This window comes from Pristiophorus japonicus, unplaced genomic scaffold (genome assembly GCF_044704955.1).
Source record: "Pristiophorus japonicus isolate sPriJap1 unplaced genomic scaffold, sPriJap1.hap1 HAP1_SCAFFOLD_888, whole genome shotgun sequence".
Lineage (NCBI taxonomy): Eukaryota > Metazoa > Chordata > Chondrichthyes > Pristiophoridae > Pristiophorus > Pristiophorus japonicus.
Window position 1 is genome coordinate 32,498 of NW_027254811.1, and position 16,634 is coordinate 49,131.

Sequence of the window (16,634 nt, forward strand, 5' to 3'; positions counted from 1 at the left end):
CCCTCAATAGCAAGAATGTCCTTCCTCAGATTAGGAGACCAAAACTGAACACAATATTCCAGGTGTGGCCTCACTAAGACCCTGTACAACTGCAGTAAGACCTCCCTGCTCCTATACTCAAATCCTCTCGCTATGAAGGCCAACATACCATTTGCCTTCTTCACCGCCTGCTGTACCTGCATGCCAACTTTCAATGACTGATGTACCATGACACCCAGGTCTCGTTGCACCTCCCCTTTTCCTAATCTGTCACCATTCAGATAATATTCTGCCTTCCTGTTTTTGCCCCCAAAGTGGATAACCTCACATTTATCCACATTATACTGCATCTGCCATGCATTTGCCCACTCACCTAACCTGTCCAAGTCACCCTGCAGCCTCTTAGCATCCTCCTCACAGCTCACACCGCCACCCAGCTTAGTGTCATCTGCAAACTTGGAGATATTACACTCAATTCCTCCATCCAAATCATTAATGTATATTGTAAATAGCTGTGGTCCCAGCACTGAGCCCTGCGGCACCCCACTAGTCACTGCCTCCCATTCTGAAAAGGACCCGTTTATCCCGACTCTCTGCTTCCTGTCTGCCAACCAGTTCTCTATCCACGTCAGTACATTACCCCCAATACCATGTGCTTTAATTTTGCACACCAATCTCTTGTGTGGGACCTTGTCAAAAGCCTTTTGAAAGTCCAAATACACCACATCCACTGGTTCTCCCTTGTCCACTCTACTCGTTACATCCTCAAAAAATTCCAGATTTGTCAAGCAGGATTTCCCTTTCATAAATCCATGCTGACTTGGACCGATCCTGTCACTGCTTTCCAAATGTGCTGCTATTTCATCTTTAATAATTGATTCCAACATTTTCCCCACTACTGATGTCAGGCTGACCGGTCTATAATTACCTGCTTTCTCTCTCCCTCCTTTGTTAAAAAGTGGTGTTACATTAGCTACCCTCCATTTGCTTTCTTAATAACTTCACATTTCTTTACATTATGTTCCATTTGCCATGTTCTTGCCCACTCACTTAGCCTGTCCGTATCCCCTTAAAGCCTCTTTGCATCCTCCTCACAACTTACATTCCTCCCTAGCTTGGAGTCATGAGGCTAACTCGGCAACAGGCCCGGATTGAAGCCTGAACCCTTTCCTGGTCTGCACCCACACACACCGGGCAAGGTTAGGCTAATTCGGCAACAGGCCCGGATTGAAGCCTGTGCACTTTCCTGCTCTGTACCCACACACACAAGGACAAAGTTAGGCTAATTCGGCTACAGGCCCGGATTGAAGCCTGTGCGCTTTCCTGCTCTGTAGCCACACACAAGGACAAAGTTAGGCTAATTCGGCAACAGGCCCGGATTGAAGCCTGTGCACTTTCCTGCTCTGTAGCCACACACAAGGACAAAGTTAGGCTAATTCGGCAACAGGCCCGGATTGAAGCCTGTGCACTTTCCTGCTCTGTACCCACACACAAGGACAAAGTTAGGCTAATTCGGCAACAGGCCCGGATTGAAGCCTGTGCACTTTCCTGCTGTCCCACACTCACCTGGATGTCGTTGTGCGGATTCCAATCGGAATCGTAGATGATGACTGTGTCGGCGGTGGCGAGATTGATACCGAGACCTCCAGCACGGGTAGACAGCAAGAAGCAAAACTGCTGGGCGCCAGGCGCTAGGAGAGGGGGGCGGGGGAAGAGAGAAAGAAGGTGAATGTCACAATTCAAAGCCCCACCCTCACCTCCTCAAACCAGCAACAAAATCCAGGCCCTAACCCTGTATCTGGGGATGTCCCTCTAACCCCCTCTCTCACACTCCTGTATCTGGGGATGTCCCTCTAACCCCCTCTCTCACACACTCCTGTATCTGGGGAGGTCCCTCTAACCCCCTCTCTCACACACTCCTGTATCTGGGGAGGTCCCTCTAACCCCCTCTCTCTCACAGTCCTGTATCTGGGGAGGTCCCTCTAACCCCCTCTCTCACACACTCCTGTATCTGGGGAGGTCCCTCTAACCCCCTCTCTCACACACTGCTGTATCTGGGGAGGTCCCTGTAACCCCCTCTCTCACACACTCCTGTATCTGGGGAGGTTCCTCTAACCCCCTCTCTCTCACACACTCCTGTATCTGGGGAGGTCCCTGTAACCCCCTCTCTCACACACTCCTGTATCTGGGGAGGTCCCTCTAACCCCCTCTCTCACACACTCCTGTATCTGGGGAGGTTCCTCTAACCCCTCTCTCACACTCCTGTATCTGGGGAGGTCCCTCTAACACACTCCTGTATCTGGGGAGGTCGCTCTAACCCCTCTCTCTCACACACTCCTGTATCTGGGGAGGTCCCTCTAACCTTCTCTCTCTCACTCCTGTATCTGGGGAGGTCCCTCTAACCCCCTCTCTCACACTCCTGTATCTGGGGAGGTCCCTCTAACCCCCTCTCTCACACTCCTGTATCTGGGGAGGTCCCTCTAACTCCCACTCACATTACACAGGAACAGGAGGAGGCCCATTCAGCCCCTCGAGCCTGTTACACAGGAACAGGAGGAGGCCCATTCAGCCCCTTGAGCCTGTTACACAGGAACAGGAGGAGGCCCATTCAGCCCCTCGAGTCTGTTACACAGGAACAGGAGGAGGCCCATTCAGCCCCTCGAGCCTGTTACACAGGAACAGGAGGCCCATTCAGCCCCTCGAGCCTGTTACACAGGAACAGGAGGAGGCCCATTCAGCCCCTCGAGTCTGTTACACAGGAACAGGAGACCACCCATTCAGCCCCTCGAGCCTGTTACACAGGAACAGGAGGAGGCCCATTCAGCCCCTTGAGCCTGTTACACAGGAACAGGAGGAGGCCCATTCAGCCCTTCGAGCCTGTTACACAGGAACAGGAGGAGGCCCATTCAGCCCCTTGAGCCTGTTACACAGGAACAGGAGGAGGCCCATTCAGCCCTTCGAGCCTGTTACACAGGAACAGGAGGAGGCCCATTCAGCCCCTTGAGTCTGTTACACAGGAACAGGAGGAGGCCCATTCTGCCCCTCGAGCCTGTTACACAGGAACAGGAGGAGGCCCATTCAGCCCCTCGAGCCTGTTACACAGGAACAGGAGGAGGCCCATTCAGCCCCTCGAGTCTGTTACACAGGAAGAGGAGGAGGCCCATTCAGCCCCTCGAGTATGTTACACAGGAACAGGAGGCCCATTCAGCCCCTCGAGTCTGTTACACAGGAACAGGAGGCCCATTCAGCCCCTCGAGTCTGTTACACAGGAACAGGAGGAGGCCTATTCAGCCCCTCGAGCCTGTTACACAGGAACAGGAGGAGGCCCATTCAGCCCCTCGAGCCTGTTACACAGGAAGAGGAGGAGGCCCATTCAGCCCCTCGAGTCTGTTACACAGGAAGAGGAGGAGGCCTATTCAGCCCCTCGAGCCTGTTACACAGGAACAGGAGGAGGCCCATTCAGCCCCTCGAGTCTGTTACACAGGAACAGGAGGAGGCCCATTCTGCCCCTCGAGCCTGTTACACAGGAACAGGAGGAGGCCCATTCAGCCCCTCGAGTATGTTACACAGGAAGAGGAGGAGGCCTATTCAGCCCCTCGAGCCTGTTACACAGGAACAGGAGGAGGCCCATTCAGCCCCTCGAGTATGTTACACAGGAAGAGGAGGAGGCCCATTCAGCCCCTCGAGCCTGTTACACAGGAACAGGAGGAGGCCCATTCAGCCCCTCGAGCCTGTTACACAGCAACAGGAGGAGGCCCATTCAGCCCCTCGAGCCTGTTACACAGGAACAGGAGGAGGCCCATTCAGCCCCTCGAGCCTGTTACACAGGAACAGGAGGAGGCCCATTCAGCCCCTCGAGCCTGCTCCTCCATTCAGCCCGATATGTTCCTAGCTCCATTTCCTCACCTTTGCGCGGGATCCCTGGATACCCTTATCCAATCACAAACGACCAATTTAACCCCTGAAAACTCCAGTGGACCCCCAGTCTCCGTCCATCTTTTGGGGAGTGCGTTTCGGGTTCCCACTAACCTTCCTGACATCACCCCTGAGCAGGCTTGGCGCGAATTGTAAGGTGACCCCTCCCTTGTTCGGGACACCCGCCCCGCAGCAGAGGAAATGGTCTTTCTCTCTCTCTCTCTCTCTTTCTCGCTGATCACATCCTTTATTCATTCACCTTAAAACACCTTGATTAGATTGCCCCTGAATCGAGCGGATACAGGCCTAGTCTAGTCTGTCCTTAAAACTTAACCGTTTTAGCCCTGGGTGCAATACTGGTGAATCCGTGCCCCACCTGTGACCAAGGCCGATATATCCTTCCGTACTTGACCGTTCCAACGCATTCCAGGCCGGACTCCCACGTTCTAACCCGACGTCAACGAGAGGCGATCCAAAACTCGGCTGCCCCCGTGTCCTAACTCGCACCCAGTCCCACTCACCCATCACCCCCTGTGCTCACTGTCCCGTGTCCTAACTCGCCCCGAGTCCCGCTCACCCAACACCCCCTGTGCTCACTGACCCCGTGTCCTAACTCACACCCAGTCCCACTCACCCATCACCCCCTGTGCTCACTGCCCCGTGTCCTAACTCACACCCAGTCCCACTCACCCATCACCCCCTGTGCTCACTGCCCCGTGTCCTAACTCGCACCGAGTCCCACTCACCCATCACCCCCTGTGCTCACTGCCCCGTGTCCTAACTCACACCCAGTCCCACTCACCCATCACCCCCTGTGCTCACTGCCCCGTGTCCTAACTCACACCCAGTCCCACTCACCCATCACCCCCTGTGCTCACTGCCCCGTGTCCTAACTCGCACCCAGTCCCACTCACCCATCACCCCCTGTGCTCACTGCCCCCGTGTCCTAACTCGCACCCAGTCCCACTCACCCATCACCCCCTGTGCTCACTGACCCCGTGTCCTAAATCGCACCGAGTCCCACTCACCCATCACCCCCTGTGCTCACTGCCCCGTGTCCTAACTCGCACCCAGTCCCACTCACCCATCACCCCCTGTGCTCACTGCCCCCGTGTCCTAACTCGCACCGAGTCCCGCTCACCCATCACCCCCTGTGCCCCGTGTCCTAACTCACACCGAGTCCCGCTCACCCATCACCCCCTGTGCTCACTGACCCCGTGTCCTAACTCACACCGAGTCCTGCTCACCCATCACCCCCTGTGCTCACTGCCCCGTGTCCTAGCTCACACCCAGTCCCGCTCACCCATCACCCCCTGTGCTCACTGACCCCGTGTCCTAACTCGCACCCAGTCCCGCTCACCCATCACCCCCTGTGCTCACTGCCCCGTGTCCTAACTCACACCCAGTCCCACTCACCCATCACCCCCTGTGCTCACTGCCCCGTGTCCTAACTCGCACCGAGTCCCACTCACCCATCACCCCCTGTGCTCACTGCCCCGTGTCCTAACTCACACCGAGTCCCACTCACCCATCACCCCCTGTGCTCACTGCCCCGTATCCTAACTCGCACCGAGTCCTGCTCACCCATCACCCCCTGTGCTCACTGCCCCGTATCCTAACTCGCACCCAGTCCCCCTCACCCATCACCCACTGTGCTCACTGCCCCGTGTCCTAACTCGCACCCAGTCCCGCTCACCCATCACCCCCTGTGCTCACTGACCCCGTGTCCTAACTCACACCGAGTCCCGCTCACCCATCACCCCCTGTGCTCACTGCCCCGTATCCTAACTCGCACCTAGTCCCCCTCACCCATCACCCACTGTGCTCACTGCCCCGTGTCCTAACTCACACCGAGTCCCACTCACCCATCACCCCCTGTGCTCACTGACCCGTGTCCTAACTCGCACCGAGTCCCGCTCACCCATCACCCCCTGTGCTCACTGACCTACATTGGCTCCTGGTTAAGCAACGCCTCGATTTCAAAATTCTCATCCGTGTTTACAAATCCCTCCGTGGCCCCTTGCCCCTCCCTATCTCTGTAACCTCCTCCAGCCGCTACACCCCTCCCTATCTCTGTAACCTCCTCCAGCCCCGACACCCCTCCCTATCTCTGTAACCTCCCCAGCCCCTACACCCCTCCCTATCTCTGTAACCTCCTCCAGCCCCTACACCCCTCCCTATCTCTGTAACCCCCTCCAGCCCCTACACCCCTCCCTATCTCTGTAACCTCCTCCAGCCCCTACACCCCTCCCTATCTCTGTAACCCCCTCCAGCCCCTACACCCCTCCCTATCTCTGTAACCTCCTCCAGCCCCTACACCCCTCCCTATCTCTGTAACCCCCTCCAGCCCCTACACCCCTCCCTATCTCTGTAACCTCCTCTAGCCCCTACACCCCTCCCTATCTCTGTAACCCCCTCCGTGGCCCCTTGCCCCCTCCCTATCTCTGTAACCTCCTCCAGCCCCGACACCCCTCCCTATCTCTGTAACCCCCTCCAGCCCCTACACCCCTCCCTATCTCTGTAACCTCCTCCAGCCCCTACACCCCTCCCTATCTCTGTAACCCCCTGCAGCCCCTACACCCCTCCCTATCTCTGTAACCTCCTCTAGCCCCTACACCCCTCCCTATCTCTGTAACCCCCTCCAGCCCCTACACCCCTCCCTATCTCTGTAACCTCCTCCAGCCCCTACATCCCTCCCTATCTCTGTAACCTCCTCCAGCCCCTACACCACTCCCTATCTCTGTAACCTCCTCCAGCCCCGACACCCCTCCCTATCTCTGTAACCTCCTCCAGCCCCTACACCCCTCCCTATCTCTGTAACCTCTTCCAGCCCCTACACCCCTCCCTATCTCTGTAACCTCTTCCAGCCCCTACACCCCTCGCTATTTCTGTGAACTCCTCCAGGCCCTACACCCCTCCCTATCGCTAACCTCCTCCAGCCCCTACACCTCTCCCTATCTCTGTAACCTCCAGCCCCACAACCCCCCCAAGATGTCTGCACTCCTCTAACTCTGCCCTCCTGACCATCCCTGATTATAATCGCTCCACCATCGGTGGCCGTGCCTTCTGTTGCCTGGGCCCCAAGCTCTGGAACTCCCTCCCTAAACCTCTCCACCTCTCGACCTCTCTCTCCTCCTTCGAGACGCTCCTTAAAACCCACCTCTTTGACCAAGCACCTGCCCTATTTTCAACTTGTGTGTCAAATAATTATCACGTAATAAGAACATAAGAAATAGGAGCAGGAGTCGGCCATTCGGCCCCTCGAGCCTGCTCCGCCATTTAATACCATCATGGCTGATCCGATCATGGACACAGCTCCACTTCCCTGCCCGCCCCCTTATCCCCTTATCGGTTAAGAAACTGTCGATCTCTGTCTTAAATATATTCAATGTCCCGGCTTCCACAGCTCTCTGAGGCAGCGAATTCCACAGATTTACAACCCTCAGAGAAGAAATTCCTCCTCATCTCAGTTTTAAATGGGCGGCCCCTTATTCTAAGACCATGCCCCCTAGTTCTAGTCTCCCCCATCAGTGGGAACATCCTCTCTGCATCCACCTTGTCAAGCCCCCTCATAATCTGATACGTTTCGATAAGATCACCTCTCATTCTTCTGAATTCCAATGAGTGGAGGCCCAACCTCCACAACCTTTCCTCATTAGTCAACCCCCTCATCTCTGGAATCAACCGAGTGAACCTTCTCTGAACTGCCTCCAACTGCCCACCGAGGCCTACATCGCTAGGCCCCACGGTTACTATAGACCCCCAGTTGCCCCCCACCCCCATCCGACCGTAAATACGGAGACCAAAACTGCACGCAGTACTCCAGGTGTGGCCTCACCAATACCCTGTATAACTGGAGCAAGACTTCCCTGCTTTTATACTCCATCCCCTTTGCAATAAAGGCCAAGATACCATTGGCCTTCCTGATCACTTGCTGTACCTGCAGACTAACCTTTTGTGTTTCATGCACAAGTAACCCCAGGTCCCGCTGTACTGCAACACTTTGCAATCTCTCTCCATTTAAATAATAACTTGCTCTTTGATTTGTTTCCCCCCGTGAAGCACCTCGAGACGTTTGACGAGGTTAAAGACGCTCTATAAATGTCGGTGTTTGTTGTCGGGGCACAGTGCCCAGACTGAAGACACCGATACCCCACCAAGGCTGCCTTCCCCCACTCCCCCTCTCACCATTGAAGCGGTCGATGGCCTCTTGCCTCAGGTTGCCCGTGATCCCTCCATCGATGCGTTCGTATTTATAGCCTTCGTGCTCCAAGAAATCTTCCAGCAGGTCCAACATTTTGGTCATCTGCCAGTGAGAGAGAGAGAGAGAGAGAGAGAGAGAGAGAGAGCAGGGCCGGGGGCAAGGGAGAACATCAGGAAAGTTGATAGAAGCTTCGGAAACTGGGCGGGCGTGAACCTTCCCCTCGAAAACGGCCACCCGACCCCACCAATTACGCCCAAAGTAGCTCCACAGGGCTCAGAGGCCTACCTCGCGAGGCCCCACGGTTACTGCAGGTCCAAAGTGCACCCCAACCCACTCCCGCCACCCGACAGGCTCTTGGGCCACACGCTAAGACCTACGTCGCTGGGCCCCACGGTTACTGCAGGCCCAAAGTGCCCCCCCACCCTACTCCCGCCACCCAACAGGCTCTCATCTGCGCATCAAGGCCTACCATCGCGAGGCCCCACGGTTACTACAGGCCTAAAATGCCCCCCCACCCTACTCCCGCCACCCAACAGGCTCTCATCTGCGCATCAAGGCCTACCATCGCTAGGCCCCACGGTTACTACAGGCCTAAAGTGCCCCCCCACCCTACTCCCGCCACCCAACAGGCTCTCATCTACGCATCAAGGCCCACCATTGCTAGGCCCCACGGTTACTACAGGCCTAAAGTGCCCCCCCACCCTACTCCTGCCACCCAACAGGCTCTCGTCTGCGTATCAAGGCCTACCATTGCTAGGCCCCACGGTTACTACAGGCCCCAAGTGCGCTCCCATCCACCCCCCCTACCCAACAGGATCTGGGCTGCGCGCCAAGGCTTACATCGCTAGGCCCCACGGTTACTATAGGCCCAAAGTCTGCCCCCCCACCCCACCGACGCCACAGGCTCTGGCCTGCACGTCAAGGCCTACATTGCTAGGCCCCATGGTTACTACAGGCCCAAAGTGGCCCACCCGCCCCCACCCCCAAAACCGACAGCCTGCGCGTAAAGGCCTACAGTCGCCAGGCCCCACTTTAGGCCTGAAACGCACCCACGCCACGCCACACCATACACTCAGGCCTGCGCGCAAAGCCCGACATCGCTAGGCCGCACTTTAGACCTGAAGGCGCCCCCCCCCTCCATCACAGGGCTCTGGCCTGCGTGCAAAGGCCTAGTGTCGCTAGGCCTCACGGTTGCTGAGCAACCAGGCAAAACTCCGGTAAGGGGGGGGGGGGGGGGGGGGAAGGAGAGGAGGTAGGTTTATTAATCTTGCTGAATACAGCCCTTCCTCCCCCAACGCACTTGGATACCCTCGCCGCAGACAGCCTCGTTCGCGCGCCCCCCCCCCCCACCCAACCAAGCCCACCCCCAGCAGTTCAAAGGTCGTCACCTGGGAGAAGATCAGCACCCGATGCCCGTTGGACTTGAGTTTGCTCAGCATCTTCTGCAGGAGCGTGAGCTTCCCGGCTGCCCGCACTAACATCGTCCCGTCGTACATTCCATTCGGCATCTTGGGGGCTTCCTGTTGGTGGGGAGGGGGGGGCGGGGAAAAGAGGGCATTAACACAGCTAAGGTTATTCCGGAGACACATGATCAGTCAGGCCTCTTCATCATTCACAGCGCGGAAGGAGGCCATTTCGGCCCATCGTGTCCGCCTCGCACCGGCCGACCAAGAGCCCCTCCCCCCCGGCCTAATCCCACTTTCCCGCTCTGGGTCCGTAGCCCTGTAGCTTACGGCACTTCAAGGTGCACTGCCTGCCAAATGTGGGGAGGGTTTCTGCCTCTACCGCCCTTTCAGGCCGTGAGTTCCAGACCCTGCCCCAGACCCCCCCCCTCCACCCTCTCCCCTCAAATCCCCTCTAAACCTCCCCCCCAATTACTTTCAATCCAAGCCCCCTGGTTGTTGACCCCTCTGCCCAGGGAAACAGGTCCGTCCTATCCACTCTATCCAGGCCCCTCATCATTTTATACACCTCAATCAGGTCTCCCCTCAGCCTCCTCTGTTCCAGAGAAAACAACCCCGGCCTATCCAATCTTTCCTCATCGCTAAAATTCTCCAGTCCAGGCAACATCCTGGTAAATCTCCTCTGTACCCTCTCCAGTGTAACATCCTGGTAAATCTCCTCTGTACCCTCTCCAGTGCAACATCCTGGTAAATCTCCTCTGTACCCTCTCCAGTGCAACATCCTGGTAAATCTCCTCTGTACCCTCTCCAGTGCAACATCCTGGTAAATCTCCTCTGTATCCTCTCCAGTGCAACATCCCGGTAAATCTCCTCTGTACCCTCTCCAGTGCAACATCCTGGTAAATCTCCTCTGTACCCTCTCCAGTGCAACATCCTGGTAAATCTCCTCTGTACCCTCTCCAGTGCAACATCCTGGTAAATCTCCTCTGTACCCTCTCTAGTACAACATCCTGGTAAATCTCCTCTGTACCCTCTCTAGTGCGACATCCTGGTAAATCGCCTCTGTACCCTCTCCAGTGCAACATCCTGGTAAATCTCCTCTGTACCCTCTCCAGTGCAACATCCTGGTAAATCTCCTCTGTATCCTCTCTAGTACAACATCCTGGTAAATCTCCTCTGTACCCTCTCCAGTGCAACATCCTGGTAAATCTCCTCTGTACCCTCTCCAGTGCAACATCCTGGTAAATCTCCTCTGTACCCTCTCCAGTGCAACATCCTGGTAAATCTCCTCTGTACCCTCTCCAGTGCAACATCCTGGTAAATCTCCTCTGTACCCTCTCCAGTGCAACATCCTGGTAAATCTCCTCTGTACCCTCTCCAGTGCAACATCCTGGTAAATCTACTCTGCACCCTCTCCAGTGCAACATCCTGGTAAATCTCCTCTGTACCCTCTCCAGTGCAACATCCTGGTAAATCTCCTCTGTACCCTCTCCAGTGCAACACCCTGGTAAATCTCCTCTGTACCCTCTCCAGTGCAACATCCTGGTAAATCTCCTCTGTACCCTCTCCAGTGCAACATCCTGGTAAATCTCCTCTGTACACTCTCCAGTGCAATCACATCCTTCCTGTAATGTGGTGACCAGAACTGCACGCAGTACTCCAGCTGTGGCCTAACCAGTGTTTTATACAGTTCAAGCATAACCTCCCTGCTCTTGTATTCCATGCCTCGGCCAATAAAGGCAAGTATTCCGTATGCCTTCTTAACCCACCTTATCCACCTGGCCTGCTACCTTCAGCGATCTGTGGACCGCACTCCAAGGTCCCTTTGTACCTCTACACTTCTCAGTGTCCTACCATTTAACGTGTGTTCCCTCGCCTTGTTAGCCTTCCCCAAATGCGTTACCTCACACTTCTCCACTCACTGAATCAGCCCGGGTTCCTGCTCCTGATCCCTGTCCAGTGACCCCTGGGTTCGGCAGGAGGGTGAATCAGCCCGGGTTCCTGCTCCTGATCCCTGTCCAGTGACCCCTGGGTTAGGGAGGGGTGAATCAGCCCGGGTTCCTGCTCCTGATCCCTGTCCAGTGACCCCTGGGTTAGGGAGGGGGTGAATCAGCCCGGGTTCCTGCTCCTGATCCCTGTCCAGTGACCCCTGGGTTAGGGAGGGGGGGTGAATCAGCCCGGGTTCCTGCTCCTGATCCCTGTCCAGTGACCCCGGGGTTAGGGAGGGAGGTGAATCAGCCCGGGTTCCTGCTCCTGATCCCTGTCCAGTGACCCCTGGGTTAGGGAGGGAGAGTGAATCAGCCCGGGTTCCTGCTCCTGATCCCTGTACAGTGACCCCGGGGTTAGGGAGGGAGAGTGAATCAGCCCGGGTTCCTGCTCCTGATCCCTATCCAGTGACCCCTGGGTTAGGGAGGGGGTGAATCAGCCCGGGTTCCTGCTCCCGATCCCTGTCCAGTGACCCCTGGGTTAGGGAGGGGGGTGAATCAGCCCGGGTTCCTGCTCCTGATCCCTGTACAGTGACCCCGGGGTTAGGGAGGGGGGTGAATCAGCCCGGGTTCCTGCTCCTGATCCCTGTCCAGTGACCCCTGGGTTAGGGAGGGGGATGAATCAGCCCGGGTTCCTGCTCCTGATCCCTGTCCAGTGTCCCCTGGGTTAGGGAGTGGGGTGAATCAGCCCGGGTTCCAGCTCCTGATCCCTGTCCAGTGTCCCCTGGGTTAGGGAGGGGGGTGAATCAGCCCGGGTTCCTGCTCCTGATCCCTGTCCAGTGACCCCTGGGTTAGGGAGGGGGGTGAATCAGCCCGGGTTCCTGCTCCTGATCCCTGTCCAGTGACCCCTGGGTTAGGGAGGGGGGTGAATCAGCCCGGGTTCCTGCTCCTGATCCCTGTCCAGTGACCCCTGGGTTAGGGAGGGAGGTGAATCAGCCCGGGTTCCTGCTCCTGATCCCTGTCCAGTGTCCCCTGGGTTAGGGAGGGGGGTGAATCAGCCCGGGTTCCTGCTCCTGATCCCTGTCCAGTGTCCCCTGGGTTAGGGAGGGGGGTGAATCAGCCCGGGTTCCTGCTCCCGATCCCTGTCCAGTGACCCCTGGGTTAGGGAGTGGGGTGAATCAGCCCGGGTTCCTGCTCCTGATCCCTGTCCAGTGACGCCTGGGTTAGGGAGGAGGGTGAATCAGCCCGGGTTCCTGCTCCTGATCCCTGTCCAGTGACCCCTGGGTTAGGGAGGGAGGTGAATCAGCCCGGGTTCCTGCTCCCGGTCCCTGTCCAGTGACCCCTGGGTTAGGGAGGGAGGGTGAATCAGCCCGGGTTCCTGCTCCTGATCCCTGTCCAGTGACCCCTGGGTTAGGGAGGGAGTGAATCAGCCCGGGTTCCTGCTCCTGATCCCTGTCCAGTGACCACTGGGTTAGGGAGGGGTGAATCAGCCCGGGTTCCTGCTCCTGATCCCTGTCCAGTGACCCCTGGGTTAGGGAGGGGTGAATCAGCCCGGGTTCCTGCTCCTGATCCCTGTCCAGTGACCCCTGGGTTAGGGAGGGGGTGAATCAGCCCGGGTTTCTGCTCCTGATCCCTGTCCAGTGACCCCTGGGTTAGGGAGGGGGGGTGAATCAGCCCGGGTTCCTGCTCCTGATCCCTGTCCAGTGACCCCGGGGTTAGGGAGGGAGGTGAATCAGCCCGGGTTCCTGCTCCTGATCCCTGTCCAGTGACCCCTGGGTTAGGGAGGGAGAGTGAATCAGCCCGGGTTCCTGCTCCTGATCCCTGTACAGTGACCCCGGGGTTAGGGAGGGAGAGTGAATCAGCCCGGGTTCCTGCTCCTGATCCCTGTCCAGTGACCCCTGGGTTAGGGAGGGGGGTGAATCAGCCCGGGTTCCTGCTCCTGATCCCTGTCCAGTGACCCCTGGGTTAGGGAGGGGGTGAATCAGCCCGGGTTCCTGCCCCTGATCCCTATCCAGTGACCCCTGGGTTAGGGAGGGGGTGAATCAGCCCGGGTTCCTGCTCCCGATCCCTGTCCAGTGACCCCTGGGTTAGGGAGGGGGGTGAATCAGCCCGGGTTCCTGCTCCTGATCCCTGTCCAGTGACCCCTGGGTCAGGGAGGGGGGTGAATCAGCCCGGGTTCCTGCTCCTGATCCCTGTCCAGTGACCCCTGGGTTAGGGAGGGGGGTGAATCAGCCTGGGTTCCTGCTCCTGATCCCTGTCCAGTGACCCCTGGGTTAGGGAGGGGGGTGAATCAGCCCGGGTTCCTGCTCCTGATCCCTGTCCAGTGACCCCTGGGTTAGGGAGGGGGGTGAATCCCTCCCCCGCCTCCCCCATTGAGTGACGTTCCCTCCCTTCCTCCCCCATTGAGTGAAGCTCCCCGAGGGCCCGGCCGGGACGTACCATTGCAGCGACAGGGAAGAGGTAGGGGTGGTTGCAGCATTTCTTCAGGTCCATCATGACGTTGAGCAGCGAGACCTGGTTCCCACCGCCACGCGCGTTGAGCGCCTCGAAGTTGCGGGTCAGAATGTACTTGTAGTACTTCCTGCGGGTCAAAGATCAAAGGCGAGAGGGCGGTTAGACGGACGGGCAAACGTATTACGGAACCCCCCCCCCCCCACCGCCCCCAGCCACCCGCCCCACACACCGGATCCCCTCACACTTGCACACACAGGTCACGACCTCTCACATGGGGTCATGACCCCCACACACGGCGTCATGGTCACGAACACATGCGCGCACACACTGGGGGTCACGACCCCCGTCCCTCACGACACACGGGGGTCACGACCCCCACCGTAGCTTGTGTACCAAAGACCGCTCGGCGTGTGGGGGGGGGGAAAGGTGTGACTTGGGTGTGTCTCCCGCTCTCCGACAGGCTCACTCACTTCTGCATGGGGCTCAGTTCGACGCGTACGATGAGCTCGGTCTTGGAGGGCATGTTCTTGAAGACATCGGCCTTGAGCCTCCGCAGCATGTGCGGGCCCAGCATATCGTGCAGCTTCTTAATCTGGTCCTCCTTTGCAATGTCCGCAAACTCCTCGAGGAATCCCTCCAGGTTACTGCGGGGGGGTGGGGGGGGGAAAAACAGGCTCAGAGATTCGATCTTACTCCACGTCGCGACCAAAAAAAACCCCTCCCACCCTCACATCCCCCTCGCTCGCACACGCCTGTATCTGGGGAGGTCCCTCTAACCCCCCTCTCTCACACACTCCTGTATCTGGGGAGGTCCCTCTAACCCCCTCTCTCTCACACTCCTATATCTGGGGAGGTCCCTCTAACCCCCTCTCTCACACACTCCTGTATCTGGGGAGGTCCCTCTAACCCCTCTCTCACACACGCCTGTATCTGGGGAGGTCCCTCTAACCCCTCTCTCTCACACACTCCTGTATCTGGGGAGGTCCCTCTAACCCCCTCTCTCATACACTCCTGTATCTGGGGAGGTCCCTCTAACCCCCCTCGCTCGCACACGCCTGTATCTGGGGAGGTCCCTCTAACCCCCTCTCTCTCACACTCCTATATCTGGGGAGGTCCCTCTAACCCTCTCTCTCACACACTCCTGTATCTGGGGAGGTCCCTCTAACCCCCCTCTCTCTCACACTCCTGTATCTGGGGAGGTCCCTCTAACCCCCTCTCGCACACACTCCTGTATCTGGGGAGGTCCCTCTAACCCCTCTCTCTCACACTCCTGTATCTGGGGAGGTCCCTCTAACCCCCTCTCTCACACACTCCTGTATCTGGGGAGGTCCCTCTAACACCCTCTCTCTCACACTCCTGTATCTGGGGAGGTCCCTCTAACCCCCTTTGTCACACACTCCTGTATCTGGGGAGGTCCCTCTAACCCCCTCTCTCACACACTCCTGTATCTGGGGAGGTCCCTCTAACCCCCTCTCTCTCACACTCCTGTATCTGGGGAGGTCCCTCTAACCCCCTCCCTCACAATCTCCTGTATCTGGGGAGGTCCCTCTAACACCTCTCTCTCACACACTCCTGTATCTGGGGAGGTCCCTCTAACCCCCTCTCTCACACACTCCTGTATCTGGGGAGATCCCTCTAACCCCCCTCTCTCACACACTCCTGTATCTGGGGAGGTCCCTCTAACCCCCTCTCTCACACACTCCTGTATCTGGGGAGGTCCCTCTAACCCCCTCTCTCACACACTCCTGTATCTGGGGAGGTCCCTCTAACTCCTCTCACACACACTCCTGTATCTGGGGAGGTCCCTCTAACCCCCTCTCTCACACACTCCTGTATCTGGGGAGGTCCCTCTAACTCCTCTCACACTCCTGTATCTGGGGAGATCCCTCTAACCCCCTCTCTCTCACACTCCTGTATCTGGGGAGGTCCCTCTACCCCCTCTCTCACACACTCCTGTATCTGGGGAGGTCCCTCTAACTCCTCTCACACTCCTGTATCTGGGGAGATCCCTCTAACCCCTCTCTCTCACACTCCTGTATCTGGGGAGGTCCCTCTAACCCTCTCTCTCACACACTCCTGTATCTGGGGAGATCCCTCTAACTCCTCTCACACACTCCTGTATCTGGGGAGATCCCTCTAACCCCTCTCTCACACTCCTGTATCTGGGGAGATCCCTCTAACTCCTCTCACACACTCCTGTATCTGGGGATGTCCCTCTAACTCCTCTCTCACACTCCTGTATCTGGGGAGGTCCCTCTAACCCCTCTCTCTCACACTCCTGTATCTGGGGAGGTCCCTCTAACCCCCTCTCTCTCACACTCCTGTATCTGGGGAGAGGCCTATGACCCTTGCCCTGTCCCGACCTCTGCCCTGCACCGTGACCTCCGCCCCTTCCCGTCGAGGGACTTACTTGAATCTCTCGGGTGTGAGGAAGTTGAGGAGATGGAACAGTTCTTCCAGGTTGTTTTGTAACGGCGTGCCGGTCAGGAGTAGCTTGTGCTGGAGAGGGTATCCGTTCAGGATTCTGAAAAACTACAACACAGGGAGAGTTAGAGAGGGGGGCGGAGGGCGAGAGAGAGAGGGAGAGAGAGAGAGAGAGAGAGAGAGAGAGGGCGAGGGGGAGAGAGAGAGAGAGAGGGCGAGGGGAGAGAGATGAGGGCGAGGGATAGAGAGAGAGGGCGAGGGGGAGGGAGAGAGAGAGAGAGAGAGAGAGAGAGAGAGAGAGGGCGGGGGGAGAGAGAGAGGGGGCGGGGG

General features: G+C 57.6%; 1 protein-coding gene across 1 annotated transcript in view; it reads right to left on the bottom strand.

The window, feature by feature from the left end:
* The window catches only part of LOC139257611 (chromodomain-helicase-DNA-binding protein 4-like), a gene marked incomplete at its 3' end in the record, with an annotated part of 42,111 nt that overhangs the window by 22,908 nt on the left and 2,569 nt on the right, over positions 1-16,634 (bottom strand). Inside the window, exons 2-7 of the mRNA XM_070874548.1 lie at positions 16,291-16,412; positions 14,351-14,524; positions 13,866-14,007; positions 9,487-9,618; positions 8,083-8,200; positions 1,546-1,670 (exon numbers count right to left, since the gene is read on the bottom strand). Of these exons, the coding sequence (XP_070730649.1) occupies positions 1,546-1,670; positions 8,083-8,200; positions 9,487-9,618; positions 13,866-14,007; positions 14,351-14,524; positions 16,291-16,412 (813 nt within the window). The remainder of the gene's footprint in view (positions 1-1,545; positions 1,671-8,082; positions 8,201-9,486; positions 9,619-13,865; positions 14,008-14,350; positions 14,525-16,290; positions 16,413-16,634) is intronic.